The sequence below is a fragment of the Anarrhichthys ocellatus genome, unplaced genomic scaffold (assembly GCF_004355925.1).
Source record: "Anarrhichthys ocellatus isolate YVR2014 unplaced genomic scaffold, GSC_Weel_1.0 scaffold44, whole genome shotgun sequence".
In the NCBI taxonomy this organism is placed as follows: Eukaryota; Metazoa; Chordata; class Actinopteri; order Perciformes; family Anarhichadidae; genus Anarrhichthys; species Anarrhichthys ocellatus.
In genome coordinates, this window is record NW_022280074.1 from 255,453 (window position 1) to 268,846 (window position 13,394).

Consider the following 13,394-nt stretch of genomic DNA (forward strand, 5'->3'; position numbering starts at 1 on the left):
ACTATAGAGACAAAACATGACTACAAAGAGACACAAAACTATAGAGACAAAACATGACTACAAAGAGACGACTATGAAGACAAAAAATGACTAAAAAGAGACACAAAGTGACTGCAACATCAATGTAATAATTATAATAATAATCTATTGCAAAGTCAGTGCAATAACTCAGTGCTTTCAAGTTGCATATCAACCAAACAGAAAAATATGAGATGCTTTTATCCTACAATGGGCTGTCCAGTAAAAAGTAAAAGCCTCATCATTAAGAATGCAAACAAATTATTTTTTCGATCTCATGACACGTTCAAGTTTTACTAGTAAGTCCCTCAGTTCTCACCCCTCAGTTAACATCTATTTAATCTCCATTTCTTTTTCACTTTCCTCCAGCTCTCACCGGTTTTGGCAAGAAGTTCTCCTCCTTATTCTGAGGCGCTGAGATTAAGGTACGTGTTTTCTTCCGTTCTTTCTCCGATGTATATCAATAAGTCATGTGCGAAGTCAGACTTGCAGCAGACGGATCAAATATAAAAGAAGCGGCACTGAAAACAGACGAGGAAACTGGAAGGTGATTTATTATCTACTGTGGCTTTTATTTGATGGAAAAGGTTTTAGCCGAGGTTCTTATATTCAAAGCAGCTTCCTTCAAGCAGTTTAAAAGGAGAAGTTTGCAATTCAACTCAATTTAATTTATTGTCTCGCCTGAGCTGAAGATTGCGTTCGTTATTTATGAAATCCTCGGAGGTCTTTTATGTAGAACTCTCTTAAATAAATCCATTCTCGTGAAGGCGATGTCTCAGGAACACCTGGAGTGAATTTCCTCAAATTTGGCACAAACCTCCACTTGGACTCCGAATGAACTGATCACATTTTGGTGGTAAAAGGTCACAGTGACCTCACAAATCACTTTTTGGGCCATAACTCAAGAATCCACATTCTAATTATGACAATTTCACACAAATGTCCGATCGAATAAAATGATGAACCGATGACATTTTGGATGGACATGAATGTAAATTGCAACATGACTAATTGGCAGAGACATTCAAGTGTGAGGCGGTAATTCTCGTTGAAACATTTTGTTTTCTTCAGTGAAAAAGTGCATCTAAGCATTAGGTACAAAAATAAATCTCTGAGATGCTGCTGGTTCAAAGTCTACTGGGATGTTGTTACCGCGTGTTGTGTTTTGACTCTTGTAGGCAGCAGAGAGTGGGCTGAAAGTGGTTCACTCAGAACAAGCTAAAGCAGTGTGTCTTTGTCTGAGTGTTTGTGTATTTTCTTCTCTGTCTGTGCTTCTTATTTTTGGTCCTCTGGCTTCTCTGCGTGTGCAGGGTGAAAATTGAACATTGACAATGACAACTTATTCCTACTATGTCTTCATCAAACAAGATACGTGTTTTCAAGGGTACATAAAATCAAGGGTACATACACTGTACACACTACCACTACCAGAGCTGTGGACTTGAAAATGTTGACTTGCAGTTGGTTGCTTTGTTTTGATTTACTTGACACTTGACTTCCCAAAATCATTAAACAAAAAAAACAAGATTTTTTTAAAATCCCAAACCATGAAACATGTATAACACAGCGCCGGACAGACCTTAATATTTGATTAATGAGCTTGTGCATTGAAAATGGTCCATGTTGTATCGTGTTATTTAAATGGACTGCATTGAGGAATGTGAACGATTTGCGGCTTGACTTGCATTTTGCTGATCAAGACATTTCTTAAATGATGAAAGGAGTCCCACATGAAATAACTTACATTACCTGCTGTGCTTTATTTAAGGGAGTAAAGGAGTTAACAAGCTGTCTTTTCTAACATAAATTTAAAAGTAAATATCAAATAAACTGACTGAATGTCTCCATGTATTTGCAGGACTATGTAAATGTTAAATGACCACGTCACGAGGCCCCGTACCAGAAAAACCTGTGAAGTTCCCCCCCTGCTTTTGTTTTACTAAAAGAGAGAGAGGAGAGAGAGAGGGAGAGGGGAACAGAGAGGAGAGATGAGCATACTGGTGAGTACTTTAATTGTCATAACATGCAAACACTGTATATCTTGGTAGGTAATTGTATCTTCTACCACTGTTTCTGGCCAGACAACAGTCTGCAGGTTTTTGTTCACCAGCTGTTTTTACTAATTACCTCACCATCAACCAGGAGAGCTGATTATTAAGATCAGCTGCTGCTGTGGTTGAACTGCACGATTGGTTGCAACAGTAACTTTCGATCCCAGAATCTACTTTCATAGCACATAAGTGTCATATGGGAGTTGGCCATTTGAGAGTTAAAAGTGTAACACTTTTAAATTGGGGTTTTATTACCATGAACAATGGGCTTTAGCTGACATGAGGCATCCATGTTTGTTTACTTTTAAGGCACTTCTGTGTCATTACGCTTCAAGTGAGAACGCATCAGAGTTTTCAGACAAATACATTTTTCAGTTTTCATGTTGTAACTACAACTTGTATTTTGACATGAACGCTGTTGAAAAATCAGAAACTGGAAACTACTGTAACTCCGATATGAAATGAGCACAGCATAACCTTAAAGAGAACAAAACTAATTGTGCCTTCTGGTGATCCTCATCATGTTATGTAAAGCCAAGAAGTTACCCGCAAATAATAATAGGAAAAGGTGTCCAATCATTTTAAAACTGTGGCAGGTTCAGGAATGGCAAAGCGTCGTACATGTTTCGTCATTTAACAGTTTGCAAATAGTCTACAAAGAATAATGGTAAATATATCCATTTAACTTAATGCAGAATTCTGCGATTAACCATCTATCCTGTGGGCCCATGTGGACACAGTGGACGGAGTCCAATACTGTCCAACTATGTATCAAAGGGTGGATGTTTTCTATTAAGAAAAACATCTCGTCTGAAATGTGGCTGCTTCCTCTTGCAGCCAACAAGGACTGGAACCCTCTGGATACTTATGTGTCAGGCCTGAGCTCACACTGGCACAGAGAAACATGCTGCCCTCTCTGGCAGGCCGGACAGTAAGTTACTTTTAACTTTGCCTAACTTATCCCATCAAGATCTGTTTTAAACCACACGTAGAACTTCCCCATTCAGTAAAATTCTCAACATCTACTTTGTAGTTTGTGTCAAACTGTTACGATAATCATTATTTATTTCCCATGTATTGCTGTATGCCATAGTGTCTTCCTTACTTACACTAGAGAGCACCACAGTCAGCAATGTTCAAATCCTGAATGGGTTACATCGGAGTTAGTTGAAAACCTGGTGCGTCAGTATCAGTGTGAACCCTCAGGCACTTAGCTGATGTCATCTGGTAAATGGTTGAGTGTGAGAGGCTGCAAGGGCTTGAAATGGTATAAATACGAATGGGACAGCACTTTGCAGCGATATATCACGTTACCTTGTCAACACAAAAATATGTTGTACAATTGTGGGCTTTTTTAAACGTTTTTTTACTGCGTGACTTGAGCGTCTTTCAGGCTCCTGCCTTATGAGATGAGAGGTAATAGTCAGATAATCAAATTAGTAGTTTTTTGTAAAAACAGCATCAAATAGCAAAAATTAAAATAAATTGTTATTAATAGATAAACCAGGTGTATACAGCATACTCTTGCATTCATCTTATTTCATGTTTTTTATGCATGTTTTTTATATATTTTTTTTATCTTAAATCCTTAGTGTTAATGTTTCTGTGTAAATTTAAAGGTTAAAACCCCATGTGATAGACCTTCTTGTTTACTTGTTTGCTTCCGTTTAACGTCTTCTGTTTAACGCCACAAAGCTGTAAATCGTGCGTACGTCCCTCAGGCAAAGTCTGCAGAATGGTGGGCCTGTGGAACATGTGCATAAAGGGTTCAAAATGCTTTTAAATCAGGCATGTCCAAAGTCCGGCCCGCGGGCCAATCACGGCCCGAGGTCAGATTTTATGGCCCGCACCTTCTGTCTTAAAATGCATTATGTATGGCCCGCCAGCATAGTCTAAACGGAATGAATAAATCATACCAATTCAACATGCAATTCCTCTTTTTACCTCATGGTGGCAGCACCACTCTGTAACTGTCTGGCTGTTTGAAATGGGCTCTGACCCTTGACCTGTCATGTTACGGCAAGTAAAAAAAGGAAAGTCGATAATGAGGGCCGCCGCTTCCAGGAGAGGTGGAGATCGCAATATTTTTTTCACCGAAAACCGAAACAACTGTGTCTGCCTAATTAGTCATGAGGCTGTTGCCTTGTTTAAGGAATATAATGTAAAGAGACACTACGACACCAAACATGCTAATGCTACAACAAGCTATCAGAGCGACCGAGCTAGAAAAGTGAAGCAACTCCAAGATAACTTGGCCTCACAGCAGCGGTCCTTTTCACATGAAAACATCATCACAGTAAGCTACCAAGTGGCCATGCTAACTGCTAAACATGACAAACCTTTTACGGAAGGTGAGTTTATCAAAGACTGTGTTATGAAAATAGCAGAAAACATAATTGCCCCGAGAAGAAGACCGAGTTTGCTAATGTTTGCCTGGCTCGTAACACTGAAGAGCTATCATCAGATACTAAGAGACAACTTGATGTTTTTCGTCAGCCTGTTTCATGTGTGTTGAACTTAAATGTGAGACAACTTTTCATTACCCTCACTAAGTCATATTTAAGATTGTCTTGAGGTGAGAACATTGATCGGTTTCTATGTAATTAGCTTTTAGATGGCTTGTTCTTTGTGTTATCTGACTTTCAAGATGTGAAAGAAAGGCAGAATAGTTGTTGAGATGTGTTCACACATGAATGCTTACATTTGGTTACATTGCTATTTTCTGTCATTGAAAATAAAATGATTATATAACAATGTATGTATAGGCTACTTGTATTGTTTAAAATAATGTTGGCCCTTGGGCATTTTCACATTATCAAATCTGGCCCTCTTTGAAAAAAGTTTGGACACCCCTGTGCTAAAATAATGTCAGGAAGTAAAGTGACTTTTTTTATCAACCTGACAAAATTACGTTCTTGTGGAAAGAAAAGAAAAGGCAACACTGTAACTTCTTTACATTCTAATAGAATGTAAAGAAGCTACATTGTATCAGAATGTAACTTCTTTACATTCTATTAGAATGTAAAGAAGTTACATTGTATCAGAATGTAACTTCTTTATATTCTAATAGAATGTAAAGAAGCTACATTGTATAGAATGATTCTATTGAAGTTATTCCTTTTTTAAATGTTTTAGACGAGTCACTAATCACTTTAAAATAGTGATTATAGCTGATTTAACTTACAGACATGAGATTGATCTTCTCATGTCACTCTCTTTATACAATGATATAAATTCATCCCCGTTTTATTGATATCTTACTAAATATTATTCCTCACTTTTCGTGCGTTTTTCCTGCAAAAGTCCAGCAACATGAGTCTGTTTTCGCTTGTTACATGCATACTGTCTTTTCAAAATAAACTTCCATCTTCACAGGAGTAAATTGACAGTGAAACATTAAACAGAGGATCAGAATCAGACTTGTAGCTCATTGGATCTCTTGATGAAACACAGGATCAAAGTAAAGCGCTGCTGAGAAATGAAACTGTCCCGAGTGTCTTTAATCACCTCTGTGAGACACTGAGCCAAACGAACTGAGAAGTCTCTCAGACCACCTCATTTGTTTCTTTTTTGTTCCGACTGTGATGTTGTTGCACATTGGGGCTTTTTTTACATCTAAAAATGTTCAAGGTATATTTGGGGGTTTATTAATCTTCACTTTGATACCGACAGAAGTCTGAATTATTTCTCAGGTGTGACGAACACTTTAAGACCTCACAACCTAAATATAAACCAGTGAGACAAAATTATACAATACAAAACTGACAGCCACAGAAGTGTGTTCGAAACAATTTTAGAAAACCTCTTCCTAAATAGTTGTGCTTCATGTCAGGCTGTGCTTCATTACTGCCTTTAATTTGCTGAAGTAGAGGTTCAGTGTATCACACATTTATCATTTGTACCTCACTGAAAGGTTTGTTGTCATGTCCTTATGTGATTACAATCGACTCTTCAGTCACCTACAGTCACCGCTGCCGTCGTAGTTGTGATGACCACATTAGTTACTCACTATCTTGATGATCTTCAATTGGTAATCATATAATATTGCCAAGAGCGGATTAAAATAAAATATGTTTGACGGTGAATGTTTTTCAGACACGTTCAACGTAAATCTGCATTAGCAAATACAAAACATATTGCAAATCAGTTATTCATTATAAATGTATCATATCAGGATAAACCCCTTGAGATACATATTTATTCTATTTATACATTCATTTAAAGGTAACATATTCCAATCAGAAGGAGCCTGAAACATAAACACTTTTTTTACTAACGTCTTTAGATACAAGGGGGACTAAAAGATCTGATCAAAGCATCTTAGTTTGACGTACAAGGAGCAAAAAAATAACTTTATATGCATTTAAAAATAGATACAAATTAATTTCCTTTTTCGTAGAGTGTGTGTAACATTGTGCAAAGAAAGAAAGAAGCAATGTATGTTTGTAATTTTTAGGAGGCAGTTTTGAGCAATAATGTCCCCTAATTTCATGGTACGGCTCTGATGCTGGGTAGATGTGTTTTATGTGAGTTGGGGCAGTGAAAATAGAAGCATCTGTTCCACGCTTTCTTTAAATTGGAGGTACAGTCTTTTGCCTCGGTGCGGTGGGTTTTGAAGCTTTTGATGCATCATGGGGGGATAAGCCGGCATTGATGTTGCTGTATTTCGGAGTGGGCACAGTGTTGCATATGTGCCATAAAAGATAATGTACTGAGCCTGGACTCAGCGTGTTTCTAACTTCCTCATGTGACTCTCTCTCCTCCCACACTCCACCACTGCTGTCAAACATCACTGCTTTTTTTTTTCTCTTCTTATGCTCTCGCTTTCTCACTTCTGTGCTGTTTTTCCTCGCTCCGCTCTGTCAGGATTCTCACTTTCTCATTCGCTTTCTCTCTCTCAGCATGTCTCGTCTTTTTCTCCCATCACTGTAAGGATCCCCCCCTGGGAGACAAATGTCTCTCAACTATATTCTGTCCCAGGTACGCTATATAGCCAAAAGTATCTGGACACATTACACCCTCAAAGGTGATAGTTAAACATCTTAGAACAGCCTTCGGGAAGACTTTCCATGAGATTTTGGAATACGGCTGCAGGGATTCAGCCACAAGAGTACTATTGAGGTCGGCCATTGATGTTGGCCTGGCTCACAGTCAACCTTCCGGTTCAGCCCTAAGGTGTTGGATGGGGTTGAGGTCAGGGCTCTGTGAAAATCAGTCAACTTCCTTCAATTCAACTTGGAAAGCCCAACAACAACTTGTGTACAGGGAAATTGTCGAGACGAAACAGGAAAGGGCCTTCCCCAAACTGTTGCCACAACATTGGAATACTGATTAAAATATCATGATATGCTGTAGCTTAAAAAAAATAAAAAAATCCCTTAAAGCTGCTGGGCCTTGCCCAAACCATGAGAGGCAATGCCAGACCAAAAGGACACAAAAGTGTGTGTCCTTTCAGCCATGTTGTGGCTTAAGTGAGTCAACTAACCGTTTGTTGTGTACCAACCCTTTGGGGGCCTGTGTTCACTGGAACAGATTAAGTCTGCTGCTGGGCATCTGTAAATATACAGCATGTTTGGAGCAGTTTATCTGAGTCAGGCACAGTGGGAGAGAGAACCAGAAGGCAGTGATTCTAAAACAGATGCATACAGTGAAAAGTCATTCGGGAAACGAACTGGACCGACCAGGAAACAGGAGTTCAAAGACAACCTGTAGATGTGATTAAAGACTCCCGAAGCTTCAAAAAGTCGGATACCTTATTTGGCAAAGAATGAATAGATAGTATGTCTTTTATGATTATATACAAATCTTAGTTACACACATACATACATCTCCTAAACAGCAATTCATCACACACAAAATACAGTACCAGCATCTTTTACAGGTTTAGTCAGCAAAAACCACTTTGGGTCATTTGATTTCTTGCAGATGCAATGAATGCAGAGTATTTGCATTTCAATGTAAAGGTTGAAATACATGGTAGAGACACTGGAGGCCACAGTGGCCCAGGTGATGAAAGCATCTGGGGTACACAGGTGTTTTGCATTGGGGCCAATTACTGCAGTGTCTATATTTATACACTGAAGTGCTCTCATACTCTGTTTGCCTGAAGCAGGGAGGGAAGGGTTATGTGCAAAAGCAAGAATGAGAACGATGGTGCGCAGGTCTCAGTTTGTGGAATGAATTATAGTTGAACAAATACTAAGACGAAAGACACTAAAGCACGACAGGTTTTCACAATGAAAGGCCTCTAACACAGAGCTGTGAAGCCAGATTATAAAAGTGAGTTCACTCTTTCAGGCAGCAACATAACATGTGCCCTTCCCATTATATAGACGGGTGCTGTGTCAGCACAGGCTGACATGTTGTCTGGGGATGTTTGGAACATCTCTGCTCTTCTGCTGCCTAGTACAGATGGTTCATGTTGGAAATACTCACTAAAAACATTTGAATAATCTTTTTTACTGTCCATTTTACTTTATAGACTAGAAAAACTCTTTTCAATCTTGCTTTTGCTTCCACTATCCTGACTGCTCTTTGCAGCTACGTGTAGGAAGATGTGAGGGGAGAATTCTCCTGTAATGGATACATGGAATACACATAAAAATCACCTGCACCCAGAATGCACCTGTGAAAACACCTGCAACCACTTAGAAATCAGAGCTTGGTCACTCTAAACAGGAATCAGGTTTGCTCTATGGTGTGCACGACAATTACTGCATTTTGTTGACAGTACAATACAGTAACTGTATGTTCATGTCATCTTCAGTTACAGTAGTTTTGCCTGATACTATCATATACATACAGTATTGAGAATAAACACATTTGTTTGTTGCCCCATTGGATTTGTGTTCATAGCACATCAATGTGCAGTTGGCATGTGGAAAGAAAAATGTATTTTGTGTGAGTGCGAAGGAGTTCATAAAGTTGTGTTAACTTAAGATATTTCGTATTTTGTGTATATGTTTTAGTTTTTTTTGTGTGTAGAGTTTTGGCAAAAAGAGCTGGATGACTGCGAGCCTTCATGTACAGTAAACTGTAGATCAGCAGTGCATTTCCTAAACTTATCCACCATCTAGTGGCCAACTTCATTCTTACTGCATGACAGCTCTATCCAGCAAATCCCCTTCATTTGAATAGAGAGGCTCCCTGTGCATCTTTGTCATTAAAAAAGGGACCCCGAACAAAATTCCTTGACCACAAATGACTCTCAAGCAGCTTTGGAATATAAGACAACTGATCAACAAAATTAGACTCTACGCACTGAATCATTGATTTAGACTGATGTGTAATCTCCCCTGTCCTGCCTGTTCTATTGTATTCTATAGTCTGTGTTGTCAATGGTTGAATAAGTCGAGGCAGTAACCATTTAGTGTACAGAGGTCTTCTATTCAATATATTGTTGACACTCCATATGGGAAGGACAGCAGTGCTAAACAATGTTTACTATGGTGTTCATATGTGAGTATCATCTGAATACACATATTGCGACTGTCATCTACAAATATCTTTATGAACATATCAAAGGGTTGGGTTCAATAGTTTTGACTAAATTGCCTCTTTGTATTTTTCACAGACCATGTCGAGCCAACATCCATCTCTAGAAGGACTATCCTCCATCCAGCGTCCCCCAGCCAAAGGAATTGTCTCCACCAAACTACTGCGGAACCGACCTGTAGCAGTTGAACACTTCTCCGGCCCTTCAACACGAAAGAGCTTCTGGCAGCCAAAAATGACAGCAAAATTCAAAGAAACAAGTTTTCTTTTTCTTTTTGCTGCTCTTCCTCCATGCCAGTAGAGGGAGCTCCACTTACATCACCGGAAATCCACCCAGCCGTAGCAGACGAGTAGAACCAATGGAAGCATTGGACCACCTCAGCCCTACATGTGGATTTAAAACTGCAGCTTCAGCGGGGGGAAAAAAATAAAAAGGTGGAGCAATTCTACTCCCTATATGCTGACGACTTCACCGTTTATATGGGAGCTGCTTGTTCCTGCTTTGCAGGAAATGGTAACTTTACCACAGGTATGGTGGCATGCTAGGATCCTTGATTTCACAGTCCTGTGCTCAAACTAGGAATAACAGCAACAAACCAGCCTCTCTCCTCCTTTTCTATCTCTTCTCAAAGTAAAAGAAATGCGTGGAAAAAATGGAATAAAAACTTGCTGAGCTACTGCAGGTTTTTCTGGTACTAAAGACCTCTTGTTACATCACCTGTTGTGATGAAGTTAATGAAAATGTCACATTGAATGAATACGACAATGCTAGCGACGTAGTCGACACGCAGAGAAACCAGCGTGTCGACTTGCGTCTCTTTCCACGGTTTGTTTCTATCTACATTCCAGATTGGAACTGTTGAAACCTTTTGCTCCCTCGGTTCCTCACCTCTCTGCGTTTCTTGAATGCTGATTATTCTTTATTTCAATCCCCACCCCAACAATCCTCAACTTGCCATGTCTTTTAAAGAAGTATATAGTGAATTCAAAAAAATAAAAAAGTAGGAATTTGGAATGCATGGAACTTTATATCCAAGACCTTACACTGTTCATCATTACTTAACAGAGGCCATAAAGACACTGGCAAACACATCTTAGCTAGACGACTTAAACAATAACAAAGAAGAGAGATTTCCGGAGCAACACACAGGAATCGGGCCACGGGAATAAGAGGAGCCTTTTTTTTTTTTTTTAAGGGGAAAAAAAAACCAGTATGTGGTCGGGTTGTTTTTCAGCCATTGCAAAGCCATTAAGACAACATTTACCTGCAGTGCTTGTGGTGATGGGGTTTCTCCAACTACTCCACAACATTTGGCTCTCAGATATTTCTCATGTTGTTGTTGTTGGTTATCATTGTGTTCTCTTTTCATTTTTTCAAATTTTCGTTTGTTATTTGCCTGGGTTTTATGTTGCAGGTTACCAATATCGCCTTAATCATTCTTGAATCTTTTTATTTTGAAGTTAAACTGGCATATTTTTTTATTACACCCTGTAAACACATATTTTCATCACACCCCTTTTTTTATGTAGTGATATTAACCGGAACACTGGCCACAGTGAGATTAATTTATATTTTTGAAATCAACTTTGTTTTTGATAATTGTTTGTGATATTTTTTCATTTATTTATGCTTTGTAATGTTTTGTTACTTTCATCATGCCCCCTGTCAATTTTTCTGACTTGTATTTATTCTCAATACTTATAAAAGCAATAGAGTAAGTGGTAAGAAAGTAGAAAGCACAATCCTGTGTCATTGTCAAAGTTGGCGGAATAGAAACGTGTTGCCTCCATCTGTCTTACTTACCACTGATGTACTGCTCAAGTCTGACTTAAACGTACCACCAACGGTACGCCAATATTGTACTACTGCTGGACTAATGCATCAGAGAGCAGGTGCTCACCTACAAACAAGAGTTTGGTACCGCCCAGATCTTCTCCTCCACCCAACAGTGAGACATCCTGTCTTCGATCAGCCATCAGCCAGTGGATCGGAGTGATGCGCCGCTTATGATGGCTAAATGGAGTCTGATCTGAAAGCACTGCAGGGCAGCAGAGAGGCACTGAAACGCAGACCGGGTCACGCACCGCGGCAGAACTGGACTAGTCGTCGTCACCTGCGGGGGTTTGGGTTTCAACGTGACCCTTCTGACCCTCCGAGATCGATGTTCATTGACTCACGCGTCAGTGTGTGTCAGTGTGTGTGTCTTCACTCTTGTCAAATGTGCACAGCACACGTGAAATCACACTCGAAAATGGTGTCAAAAAGAAAGAGAAAAAAAAAAAAAAAAAAAAACAGTCAGCACTCATGTGACTGGGGAACCAAAAATAACACACTTGGTTGTGTCACAAAGTCACTCGCCTTTTTTTTAAACTCTTCATTTTCTATCGTGGTGGCGTCCAGACCTGTAACCCAACCCCTCCAACACCTCTCTCTCAGACTGTCAGTTGTCATGGAAACTTCTCAGGTCAGTGTTCTCCCTGCTGTTGCTCCTGCAGTGCATTGTGGGATCTGCGGTTCGGTACTCAAAAACGTACTCTTGTCGGGCCAAACAGTGCGAGGCCTTCAAGCAACACCAACGAACCAACCAACTTCTGCTGTATATTGTCTGTGTGAACGCTCGCTGGGAACCTTCGCATGCTGCCCGGCGCAGAAAAACCTCAAAGTCACCTCTATATTGTTCTGTTCCTAATGTGTGTATGTATGTGTGTGTGGGGGTCTGTATGCGTGTATTTAACAGCCATCATCCAACGTGGAAAAGAAAAGAAAATGAGACGAACACGAGTTCAACCACAACAAATATGGTGGACAGAAGAGGCGACCTCTCATCTCCAGGCCTTCTATGCAATGAATCATATTGGGAAAAAAAACAGACAAGAGGAGGAGGAAGGGAAGTGAATACACGGATGGGAAAAGTCACACAGTCGTTATTTATCACACCTGATTCATAATCGGCTTCTTGATATAACGAATATCAAGATTGCTTTGGCATCCTTCATAGATCAAGATAAAGAGATTGTGTTGAGCATAATATAGGTCACCGGTAAGTTAGTAAATAACAAGGAGGGTCTTTGTATTACTTGTGTTAACCTGGCTCCTGCTTCATGGTCCCTCCTCCCCCCCATGTGGGAGTCTCTGCTGAAGGGTCTCTCGCTAAAGATGCGTTCATGACAGCTGGGAAATGACAATTAGAGCTGAGAGGACGAGTTGCTGCCACAGATGCGCCACTGTTTTCAATCAAAACGTTTTGTGCAGTAAAGTGTCTTTATTTTTCATAAAATACAATTCTTTACCTGTACAAGAAAATTCAGTTGTTAGTAAATCCCATTCTAAATCGTCTGTTTTAAAGGTAAAACTGCATACAAGTAAACAGAAATGTGAATGAGCAAACGTAAAAGTCTCGCTAGAGATGCTTCACGGTAAACAATAATCCATTTGTTCTCAACACCGGTACAAGAGACGTATTTCCCAGAAATAACAAGGAAATAAAAATGCATTTTAAAGGTTGTCCAGAGATTTATATAGACAAAGATAATTATTTATATGAATATAGACTAAATCTAATATAATTATAAAGATTTAGAAATGTTTAACAATAACAAATTAAGAATATATTCCCTAATATTGTTTGTGTCTGCTCAGGGGTGAAGAAGAAGAAAAGCTCCTCTTTATTTTATTTTATTGATTTAGTTTGACGACCAAAAGTCATAGACTGAAATCATCTGACTAAAAATACTGCTGGAGGCTACTAGTGAAGTACTATTCAAGGCATTCCGAAATTGAAGTGTGTGTGTGTGTGTGTGTGTGTGTGTGTGTGTGTGTGTGTGTGTGTG

The 13,394-nt window shown here is 39.4% G+C and overlaps 1 protein-coding gene across 6 annotated transcripts in view; it reads left to right on the forward strand.

The window, feature by feature from the left end:
- Nucleotides 1-13,394, forward strand: part of bsna (bassoon presynaptic cytomatrix protein a) — a 139,173-nt gene that overhangs the window by 120,032 nt on the left and 5,747 nt on the right. For 5 of the 6 annotated variants that reach the window (XM_031868753.1, XM_031868756.1, XM_031868758.1 and 2 more), the window contains exons 14-16: nucleotides 388-443; nucleotides 1,877-2,018; nucleotides 2,907-3,000. In XM_031868753.1, coding sequence (XP_031724613.1) covers nucleotides 388-428 — 41 coding nt within the window. In that variant the 3' untranslated portion in view covers nucleotides 429-443; nucleotides 1,877-2,018; nucleotides 2,907-3,000. Of the gene's footprint in view, nucleotides 1-387; nucleotides 444-1,876; nucleotides 2,019-2,906; nucleotides 3,001-9,642; nucleotides 13,392-13,394 lie in introns of those variants that run through there. The other variant, XM_031868755.1, reaches the window with a different exon arrangement.